We start from the raw sequence: 12,022 nt of genomic DNA on the forward strand, positions 1-12,022 counted from the left end.
CTCGTTTTACAATTTAAAGCATTTTAACCAACAGAAAGAGACGCACCGCGAAGCCGCAGCAGATCACGCGCTGTTTCCAGCTCGGATGCCTCTGCTTGTGACTTTTATTGCCTCTTTTGGAGATGTAGTTGCGTTGGTGAAAAAATCCCAAGAAGGCATTTGTTACTAGTTGATGAGAGAGCAGTGAGAGGCTCCGCTTCCTGTTTGCCAGTAGCGCTGCAGCTGGGCTGAAGAAGCCCGCAGGGCTCACTCAACCACCGGTCCTCCAAAACCCGCACAGACCGTCCGCTGCGAAACTCGGGAGAGAGAGAGAGAGAGCCCCCGGTGAAAATCGGCAAAATGAAAAAGTTGAGGAGAACTTTGTCGGAGAGTTTCAGGAGTATTGGTGAGTAAACGGGACGTGTTTTCATTTCTCCTGCTCTTTGTGCCGAATGTGAGAGGAGAAGTGTCTCCAGCAGCAGCAGCAGCAGCAGCAGCAGCAGCAGCAGCAGCAGCAGCAGCAGCAGCAGCAGCAGCAGCAGCAGCAGCAGCAGCAGGCTGCTCCTCTATGAGGGGATGGCTGCTCCGTTTGGGGTGAGCAGCCATGGAAAACCTACATCAGCTCAGCCTGTCCACATTCCCTTCAGCTCACTTCCTTTTCTCTTAAGGAGTCTGAGGAGACTGAGGAGGCAGATTCATAGTAAACACTCTGTAGTTACAGTTATGAGGACGATACATCGATGGAATGTTTCCCTGGAGATCTGATGTTGCATTTAAGGTTGATTGCTCAATATCACCCTCAGCTCACATGCTTTTCCAGAAATACCATCGTCATTGTAGTTTAACATATATAGTCATCATCATCATCCATTCTTCATTCAGTTCTAATCTCACGCAGAGGACACTTGACCTCAGCATGAGTTTGAAATGTCACTGAGTGTATGCCGTGTAGACCCAACTCTTCTTGTTTCTGTGGTGGTCGCCATTTCTCCTCAATGCACATTGTGATAACGATACCAGCAGTTTTTTATTGTCCAATAATCTGCTGATTTCCGTGATGAGTCGGTTTATCACAGTTTCCTTAAACTCAAGGTGACATCTCAGTTTCTTGCTTTGTCCCTCAAAGAGTCTCAGAGATTTACTTTAGCATCACACAATAGAAGGAATACACTTGTTACCTGAGAAATGACTCAAAGATAGTTATTCATGTGATGCAGATCAGCTGATTGATTCATTGACTGACGGCTTACCACTTAGTTTAACACATATTGTGTCCATGCATGTCCATGCATGTGAGCAGGACGTTCTACAGCACCTCTGCGTCTACAAACACACCTTTGACATTTCTGTACTGCAGTTTCTTGTTGGTGCTGATGTACCTGTGACACTCCAATCATCATCAAGCTCTTCATCATTGCATTCCAGTCTCATGTACGGACTGTTCTTGATCTTTCAGGACATTTATCGTATGGACACTTATTTGTACGCCAATAAATACCATCATCCATCGATATCATCTCCAGCTAAGAACCACTTCTGTTCCGTGGTAGAGAGGCGTGATATACTGTAATATATATGTAATATGATATATATTCCTGCTGCTGGCCACTGCTGGATATTTGAGGCTCAATGCGGTTTTGGAGTTCTTAAAAGCTGAGAACAATTTATCGGCGGATATGATGATTTCTACACACATGACATAAACATTTGTAATGAGGATTTCTTAAAGGTCCCATATTGTAGAAGGTGCTATTCCTCATGTATTTTGTGATCATGAAGCAGGTCTAAGTGCTAATAATACTGTGAAATTATCAAAACACTCAATCCACAAATAAGTGCACACATTCTGTATTCAGAAACTAGCATGACATGTCTCCTTTAAATATGGTTATTTGGCTGTATTTGATGAAAACATGTACAATATCTAACTTATGTGAGACATATACGCCAATTATGGTATATCAGTGATTCGATCAAAGTAGTGTTTTAGTCAAATATTTCTTTGTATTAAATAATCTGCTGATAATTTCTGAAATAAAAGATTAACCTTATGTACCAAATAATGTGTTCAGTGCTGACCACTGAATCAGTCTGCGTCTGACAACATGAAGAAGCTTTAGCTTTCTGCAAACTAGAGCTACAACCTGCATCATCATCATTACCGTCTCTTTTCACTCCCAGTTCATTAAGATCTAGTTCTCATCCAACAACCAAAGCTCTGCTAATGTCCCCACATTGTATGTGACTGAAGACGAATCGTCACACGCACACACTGTCACGCCACTGGTTGTCACGGTGCAGCCATCATATCCCAGTTCATCTCTCCTTCTCTTGCTCTTTCCCTCTTCTCTCTCTCTCACACACACACACACACACACACACACACACACACACACACACACAGAGGGCTTTGGCAGAGATCTTCAGTTCAGTGGCCTTTGCAGCAGTGTGTGTGTAGAGAATGAATCGCTGGATGCAGCATATATGAGGAATGAACAGAAGTGCGTTTGGGTCGATGATGCCGGAGAAGAGAGATTGGCATTGACTTTCCTGCTGACGCTCATCTCCTATTGGCTATCGCTCCTCTCATCTGAATCAACAGATCTGAGCATCGATCTGCTCCATGGACGCTTTAACAAAGCACATCCGAGAGCCAGCCTTATTGTTTACGTCCTTGTAACATTGTTGATCCAACCGTCCCAGTGGGCCAGCCCTGGTCACCTGTTGAATGATGGCCCCGTGCAACATGAAGCGCTGTGGATGCTTCGATTTCAATCGCTTCAAACCGGGTTAGTGGACTGATGCAGGGTTCTTCAAGCCAGGTTTGATGCTCATGAGCCAAGTCACCAGAGAGCTGTCGGGTGAATGTGCATGTGGGGGGGGGGGGGGGTCTGATTGTGTTTTCAGGATCATGTGGAAATGATAATCAATGATATCAAATATCAAATAGTCCTCCTGTGAGATTAAAGGTCACATATTCTAAAGAGTGAGATTTTCTTTTGTTGTTATTGTGAAGCAGGTCTAAGCGATATTAATACTTTGTGAAGTTTTAAAACCCTGCTTCCTTCTGGAGAAGTTTTCACAGCCCGTATTCACAGACCTTTAAACGAGCGGTCAGCATCACCACTTTACAAGATATAGACCAGCTTTAAACATCTCCAAATGTGTCCCACTTCATGTTCCGATGCAGTGTATGTGAATAACACCAGCTGACAGGAAATAAACATGGACCCAAGCTGTAGCCAAATGTGCCAAAACGGAGCGTTTCAGACAGAGGCTGAATAAAGCATGTAAACATGTCCCAGTGGAAACTCCAAATATAAGTATGAACCTGGAACTGAGCACGATACGCCTCCTTTAAATGACTCTGTTAAACGGGTTGATAGGCTCAGCAAAGCCTGAGATCTTTCCACATCTTATGGTCTTTATTTACTTGATATTATATAAAACAATGTTATTAGAGATGAAAGTCAAGCAAACATAAACCCAAACAAAAACATAAGGCTAGCCTCACAAATCAAGCAGAAGCGTAAAATGAAGTAGTAAATGAACTCAACATTTCTGCCGTTGAGATGCCCTTGAGCAAAGCAATTAACCCGCAACGGCTCCCGAGGAGCTGCAGAGTGGATCAGAGTGAGGCTGCAGCTCCAACATGTGGACGTGTGATTGAGAGAATATGCAGTTTGCCTTCAGATGGTTCAGAAAGCTTGTTATGTCGAGTCTATGACTTCCACTGGAGTCAGGACAGCAGAGTCACCCTTCGTCTTCCACTGCAGGCTGCTCCAGACGACGCCTACAGGCGACTTATGTATGTCTCATTTCTAAAAACAAAAAGAAACATCTGCCAAATGTAATGTGTCCTTTTTCTCACTCCACAATTCATCTTTTGAAAGACGTTTTTAAGAGTGTAGAAGTGTGAAAACTTAAAACTTAAGAAGTGATCTTTTGTTGGACGATGACAGACTCTCACCTCTAACCCTCTGTGATCACCTTCTGAATGGTCAGACACAATCAATCAAAAATATTGATCAACGCGTATGTACAGTGGTGCAAGGGTAACTATTACTGGCAGGGTATTACATGTTACATCTAATTATAATTTTGGCTTCCAGCGATGATTAAAACAAGGTGATCGAGGTAAAACGATTATTGTGGCGCATTCCGTTTTGCAATGGCGCTCTCGCTTTGTCTTGTGTTATAAATCCAGCGCACCCCTTTACTGTACAGGGGTGCTGCCGCGGCAGTCGTGAGCAGCATTAAAGGCCCCTCTGTTCCCAATACAACTGTCACCTGCCGCAGGGACCCATAGAGTGTCCAAGGGCCACCACAGTCGAACGAAACCCAAACTCCAGCAGCTTGAGCCTTCATTTGATGTAAGGACTGTATCTGAAGGTCAAGAAAATCCACCGTGTGTGAGACTATTCAATACATGCAAGATGTTTCCAAGTTAATGAGTAACGTTAGATAATGGTGACCTTAATATTTACCAGAATAACCGTGATTATAATTTTCGCCATCATGGAGCAGCCATAGGAGGAACTGTTTAGCAGTCTGTCCCACCATCACCACATGGCTGTTATGCGAGATTGATGTTGGTTGGTTCCTGAAATAGGTTCAGGTATTTGGATGGAGATCTTTACAAAAGCAACCTGAAAATGTGTTCACATGTATAAATAGATTTTAGGATGAGTGTGGACGTAGTGGACATAGTGAGGATGAAGCAACGTGTTCCTGGAGAAGAGCTTTTGTTCTCAGTGGAAACCCGCCTCTGTTCTGCACATAACACATTGGGTCATCAGCACATCTCGGATGTCAATTTATTTGCGGCTTTTTTTGCAGGGAGTTTAGGTCAGAAAGAATTATCTTGAAAATCATTCATCCTCTTTGTTGTCTACTTAAAATGTGGAAAAACAGTTGATTATTATTGCATACTACAGCATTTTGAATTTCCCCCAAAATATTGCAAATAATGTTTGAATGAATATTTGAAAACATTTAAAATGTGCTTCCTGCACAGTGAGCAGTAAAACGAACATGGCAGCCGGTGCAGCATCTCTACTGTCCACCTTCAGACTAATCCATTGTGTTGAGTGTGGATGTGGGCTGTGATTATGCTGTCTGGAGTGTCTGGGGAGTCTTTGGGGAACGTGTGTGTGCTCACCCTCTGAGGAGAAGGAAGCAGTTTAACGGCTGGCAATGCTTCCAAACACTCACTCCGACATCAAATGAAAGTCCTTTTACCACGAAGCAGCCCGCAGAGCCCTCTGTCCTTTGGCCATCTGCCTTTCTCATTAGACAACGTAATCATCATGAGGAGGTAATAACTGAAAAATCATTTGCCGGTTAGCAATGCTCTCTACAAGCTTCTAGAGCTATGAGAGTGATTTAGAAACCAAAGTTAAACAGTTTATCCTCTCATAAGGGATATTGATGCAACACTGTCTTTCCCTGCGATCAATACAGTGGATTGCCATTGTGGATGTAGACACAACAAATGTACTTTTTTAAGTTTTGACATTTCAGATATTTACTTTAATGGAACATTTGATATATTAATGGAATCTGAAAGTTTTTCCCTGACTTTCTCAGAAAGAACAAATTAGCTGAAAAGTCCTGCCTTCGAATGCAGACTGGCCAATCACAGAGCAGTATCAGCCAGCAGGTCCAACAACCACGTTAGCACATCGTTAGCATTCCTATGCTACGCTAGCAACTGAAGGTAGACTGAATTTGAACACATTCTGCTTTAGCTTTGTGATGATTGGAACAGTGAATAAAGATACCTGACTGTACAGGAACAGTGTTGTTCCTTAATTACATTGTCCTCTGTCTGGATCTCCAGGTGATGTGGTGGTTCATCTGTAGCTTTAGCTTCTATCTTTATCTTTTTAAGATGCTGAATCAGTTTGACATCCCGGATATATCCTTAAAACGCATATTGTAGACCTTTCTGTCTGTTCTCTCTGAAATCCCTTTGTTCGTTTCGCTTTTTCCCCAAAATGAACTAATATTTATAATTTTTCAGAATGAAAAAACAATCTGTAGTGCTCTTCGTTGTGTGTTTTTAAGGCACGGTGTCACACGTACACACGTGCCGTATTTGTAATTTCTAAAGAATATCAGGGTCAGAGTAGGGAGCAGCTTTGGACAGACTGCAGGTGGGAAAAAAGAACAGTACACACACAGACAGGCCTGCTAAATGTCAGGCGCCGGGGACCAATGAGAATGCTTAACTGCATATGACATATTTTTGGTCGCATGTGAAAACAAAATGGTGGTACTTTCTCTTGCACCCACTGCTTGGGTAGAATGTGTCAGCAATGTTTCCATCCCTGTTAGTGTTGCTCTCTGAACTCCTCTGATGAAACTCCATGATGAACAGTGAGTTGATACCAGGGACTGGTGAACTCCTCTTCAGCTCAATCCAAACCCAGACCTGCACTGCTTTAATGAGTGCAGAAGGAATAACAGCGACAAGGTTTATGTGCCGCGCTGCATCTCCACTGTTAGACTCTTTTTATTTGGTTCATTCTTCAAAATATGTCAATACAGGCAACTGGCTGATTCTCTCATCCTTTCTTCTTTTTGCAGCTTTCAAGAAAGAGGACAGCGGCTTTGATGAGGTAGGATGAAAACAAGTGAATTTTAGGGAGCTGGTGTCATCGCTGGCCCACTTTCACAACTGTATTTTTCACTCAAAGTATTGTGTTGCCGGCCAGATGTGGTCAGGACTGCATTGCTGTTGATTTCTTTTCTTGTTTTTTGTGTGGATCCTGCCGTTACACAGTGCATGTGGTGTGTAATATATTCATGTGTGGAGCGTGGTGGTTTTCCCTCTCATCTCAGAGTCTCCGTCACAGGGCTCTCTAGACGGCCAAATGAGACCAACTAAAAACTCTCTGTAGGACTACACCAGGGCTCCAGACCTGTTTCACATCTACGTCCTGAAGTAAAAACTATCAAATGTTAACACTGGCTTTGAGGCGGTGGAAATTACTTTTTGGGACGGTGGTGAAAAAAACAATAAAAAAATGAATCTGTATTGGTCAATATGGATCAACAAAAAATGTGATATCTACCGATCCGATCCATGACTCAACACCTTGATATGGCCCAAAGCTTTAGCTGTGTCGTCTGTTCCACCCCTTGTTTGGAACCTTTCCAGATCTGCAAGAGGTAGCAGCATTGCTCATTGAATTAGTGATAAGGCACCAGTTTTTGTGTTGATGTGGCAGATATGTTGATGCTGTGTGTTAATCGAATTCATCCCCAGTCTGACATAGTGTTTGTGTTCGTCATTTTCTTGAAATCAATAAGGAACACCTCCCAGTAAAAAGCAATACAGCACCACAAACTGCATCCCCCTAAATGATCATACAGCCGAATCAACACATCTAAAACTGTTTCAACAACAAGTGAACATTGAAATGATCCTGAAGGTGGAATGTATTGCAGGTGTGTTGTATTAAGCCTGGGTTATACTCCCAAACAGTCCCGGACATGGACAGCTGGACAGCTGGACACCAGGGATGCATAGGAGTTCTGTTAATACTGTCCACTTGAGGACATCCGCAGTACATTCCACACGCTACCACTTGTAGTGGCTGCACGGACCTGTCCGGACAGATAACAAGTAGGCGGTACGCTGACGTCCACACACTGATGACGTAATCAGTGCACGGAAACTGGCAAAACCTTGCGTAGCGGAAGCTACAACTTCAGCTTTAGACTGCATTAGTTTCAGCTGGGGTACCTAACAAACTGGCAACTGAGTAGAGGTCGAACGACAGTGGATTTCTAAAGCACGATGTAAAAGGGATAGTTTGGAAAAGGAAAAAGCAAGAGGTGATAGGGCTGCATTATATATTAGAGAGATGGGGAGAAGTAAACGGGTCAGATGACTCGTCAGCTTACTGTAAAAGCAGCTGTTCCCGGAGAGTTTTCGTCCATCTTTTCTAACCCTACCACCAACATCATGGATTGAAGTTTTTTTCCGAGATTTACTTTCTAAAAAAAATATCTTGAACGATCCAAATAGAAAATATCTAAAAAGTAATTTAAAGTGCTTTGTGCATTTATAGCTGTTAGTGCAGAGCTTCCCCCGGTCAAACCGATTATTCGTTCGACCTCTATGCTTTCGCTCTGTATTAAATGGGCCATTGAAGTGAAACTCGGAATGCACTACAGGAATTGCATGATGTCATCAGCAGTCACATGAAAAAACAACTGGATGGTGTTTTTATTGTAGCGGATCATTTTAAAAATCTAAAAAATCAAACAGCCTGTTCGCCCTGCAGCTGTCTGGCAAACCATACAGAAGTATCAGCTGTCGTCCCATCAGACTGCAGAGCAGCTTCTCTCCTCAGGCTGTGGCTCACACTACTAGTTGTGTTGTTTTTCTAGTGTATTATATTATTATTTTTATTATTATTATATTATACAACTTGCATCTCATTGTGCAACCCTGTGTTGTAGAATGACAATAAATGAACATGGTAACTATGAGAAGCTCGTGTAGTTTTGTTGGCAGTGGGACATGAGAGCTGGGATGTCATGGACGTCACATGTTTGGCACCAGGGCAGTTTGTCTGGCTTCCTGTGATTATTTGGATAGGAAGATAGAGCCCATGTTCTTGTTCAGCAAGGGACTTCTGTGGTGAAACAACACGAAACAGGCCATTTCTAGAAGTCACTGCCATGGGAATTACTTTGGACCATTCGCTATAAATGGGCCTTGCTGCCAAGGAAGAATGTAAAGAACATTTGGGCTTCAAACAGCAGAGCGTGATTGCATATTATGTGTGTGAGAGCTTGTTTGTCACTTGTGTCTGTTGAACTGATGATCATTTATCATAGTGAATCGGAAACGATGTGTCTGTTCATACCATCAGGTAGGCAGGTCAGACCGAGAGGTCAGAGACCACATTCAGACAGCTGGGGACTCTCTAATTGCTTCTTTTTCATAAGTTTGATGTCTTGACATAAAAATGCGAGGAAATTCCATTTGACAGAATAAAGAGCGAACAAGTCCTGCAACCTGAATGAGACAACAGGTTATTTGTCATCGGGACACCATTGTTCATCAGGGGCTTTTGTGGCACTACTTCCACTGTGCTTATCATTCGTAACTACGCCACAAGAAAAATGTGAACAGAAGACGTATCCAAGCTGTTTTATTCCAATAGAGTTCTATTCTGCCTCAAAATCTCTGACCAAGCAAGGACATCTCTGCTCCCATGTGAGTTGTCCCAAACGGCTGATAGATTTGCCCTTCTCTCTCCCTCTGTCTGCCTCTGTCTCTAATGGAAACATACTGAAACCCGACTGCCTTCCTCTGAATCTGTGGTAAAAGTGCTGCACTCACCAGAAAGCCTGTGGCGGCCTCTGATTATTGAGGGTGGTCTCTCTGCATGTCTGCTTTGTCTGTGGGATTGTATCGTCATAAAACAATTTGCTGGTCTATACAATGTAACTTAAGGTGTCAGGTTTTCTTTGAGGCGTTTGATTAGTTGACAGAAGTCGTGATTGCCACTGAGGTAATGATTTTCTCATTAGCTATCTTTGAGTCTTTGTTCTCTGTCTCTTGTGCTTTGTCTCTTTTTCTGACTCTTTGTCTCACCATTTTGTCTTTGTCACACTCCAACTTCATGATCTTTTCTCACTCCAATTGGAGCTGAATAATCTCTTGTGTTTGGTGTCGGGATCAAAAATGAATGCAGCGAATGTGTTTCTCAATTACTGCAAACCCTTGGAGAATCCATTAAAAGCAAAATGCTGCCATTAGTTGCAGGAAGCGTGACTCACTCTTTTGTTTTTTTCTAAAGGAAAAAGAGAATCCGTGATTCTTGCTGCTCATCTGTTTTTTTGTCACGTTACGAGCCTGGAATTGTAAAGGAAGTCAACCGTGTTCATTTGTCTTGTTTTACCACCTTGAATTAGTATTTTATTTTAAGATGAAACAGCAAATTCCTATTCATAGTTTTCTTTTGATGATACCCTCATCAAAGAACCACAAAATTCTCCGGGATAATTTAAAGGAAAATTATGAATTTTTAAAACTTTGGTTTTATTTTAATTGTTTTGCTATTGCCATCATTCACTTGGAAATGATAACATGCTACATGTTGAGAACATCGCTAAAAATAGATAACATCAGTCTGCAGGTTAGTTACTCTCAGTGCACCACTATGGTAGAAGGTCAAAGTTGAAGCAGTTAGTTGTTTGTAATGGACATTTTGCGTAATAGTTTTACGGTTCACCTTCATTTTCTCTTCAAAATACGTTTGACTTACTTAACTGCAAACCCTTTGACTGGTTTAATGCCAACCTGTCTGATGGACTGATGGCTCGTATTTCTTGCCTCATTTTGTTGTGGCAAATGGTTCCAATTTCTTTGATACTGACAAGCCTCAGCTACTTTTGCGATAGAGAAGAAGACAGACAGTGGAGTGAATTAGACCTGCAGCAAATTCAGCTCGGTCACTGCAAATGGGACCTGCTAGATGCATAGGTGGATTTTACAGTGACCAGGATTGCTCCTTAGTCTTGTGGCGGTGGGCGGTAACACTTACATTATTAATTATACTATAATACTATACCTGAACACAAACAGATGATTGCATTAACCATGACCTCCCACTCTCATCCTAAGCTGATCTGGAGGTGGAAGCTGAAGAAGAATCAGAGTGAACAAAATGGCTGACATGATGTGTTTTCCCTTGTGAGACTGCCTCAAAGGTTGATCACATTGCGCAAACATCTCTCTCCGACCATCAAACCCTGATGAATATAGAAATGTCATCGGCAGATGTCTGTTTTCAGTGAGTGCATGTGCAGATTCTCCTTCCTTGTGTCTCTCTGGTCTCCCTCCTCTTCAAGGTCAGAAACGTGACTATTGGTTGAAGCTTTTCTCAATACCCGATTCTCCTGGATAATTAGCATGCATAGAGGGCAAAGAGCCCCTTTCAATTGATTTTTCTTCTGGTTGAAGTTGAATTACAGATGTTTATTTTGACGGTTTTGAAAACTCCAATCAATGTAGCGATTTGATAACGTTACCTGAAATGACAAAGAAAGAGCTGTTGATTTAAGCGCTCTCTGGTTATCGTTGAGTAGATCCATTGGCTTTTACATCCGACATGGTTGTGGATGTAAAGCTTGCAGTGAATTCAATAGTGTTGAGCCAGAGAGCACCAGAAATGGCTGTGGAGGACGAGCACATTCATTAGGACCTATCAACCTGTAAATCAGCAAAGGTTCAACCTGCAATGTGGAGCACATTGTGGCAGTCATCGCGTGTCGTTATGACTGTGTTTGTGGTCCATGGTTCGGATCAGTTCACCTTGCTGTGGAATGTTACATTTCCATGTCCTCCTCTCTGCTCTGGACACACAGTCCGCCCACATGATTAGACCCTCAGCTTGTGTCTTTTGGCTGCATCCTTTAGGAAAGAGCCATGGTCAGAGGTCACACGCAATCAGGATAAGAGATCAGTCACAGTAACAGCATGATGATTAGAAATGAAAGAGCAGGGTTAAGGAATGACTTTCACACAAGACAAGACCATTTTAAGGTGTCACCTTTGTATTGACTTGGAAGTAATGACTTTTTGTTTCTGTTTTTTTTTCAGTTTCAGGGCCAGGAACCCATGTTCATGAGAGATTTCTAATACTAACATAGTAACATTTGTTTTATATGTCAAAACCAGAGGTCGACATACAGTGGATTTTTAGAGGCCGATGAAATAAGGAAAGTTTGGAGCAGGAAAGCCAATAGCCGATTCATTTGGCTTATACCCATCAAGAGCTGATAGTTTGCTTTATATATTTGGGAGCTAACTTTTGTGGAGAGAAATATATTGAAAACGGGTTAGATATGACACAAATACCACTTGTAGGCCTGTGTTAAGCTGATTGAAGAATGACGCTGAGCCTTTATTTGATTCCGTATTTGAACCATGTGAATGGAATTGACCAGTTTTGGTCAAATTAAATGGATTGCCATGAGATTGTGTACAGACATTCATCGCTTCCAGAGGATGTAT

The 12,022-nt window shown here is 42.3% G+C and overlaps 1 protein-coding gene across 1 annotated transcript in view; it reads left to right on the forward strand.

Annotated features, from left to right (window-relative positions):
* Window positions 1-253: 253 nt before the first annotated feature.
* The window catches only part of cdk14 (cyclin dependent kinase 14), a 203,506-nt gene continuing 191,737 nt past the window's right edge, over window positions 254-12,022 (forward strand). Inside the window, exons 1-2 of the mRNA XM_079275678.1 lie at window positions 254-385; window positions 6,571-6,602. Coding sequence (XP_079131804.1) covers window positions 340-385; window positions 6,571-6,602 — 78 coding nt within the window. The 5' untranslated portion in view covers window positions 254-339. The remainder of the gene's footprint in view (window positions 386-6,570; window positions 6,603-12,022) is intronic.

This window comes from Melanostigma gelatinosum (genome assembly GCF_949748355.1).
Source record: "Melanostigma gelatinosum genome assembly, chromosome: 9".
NCBI lineage: Eukaryota > Metazoa > Chordata > Actinopteri > Perciformes > Zoarcidae > Melanostigma > Melanostigma gelatinosum.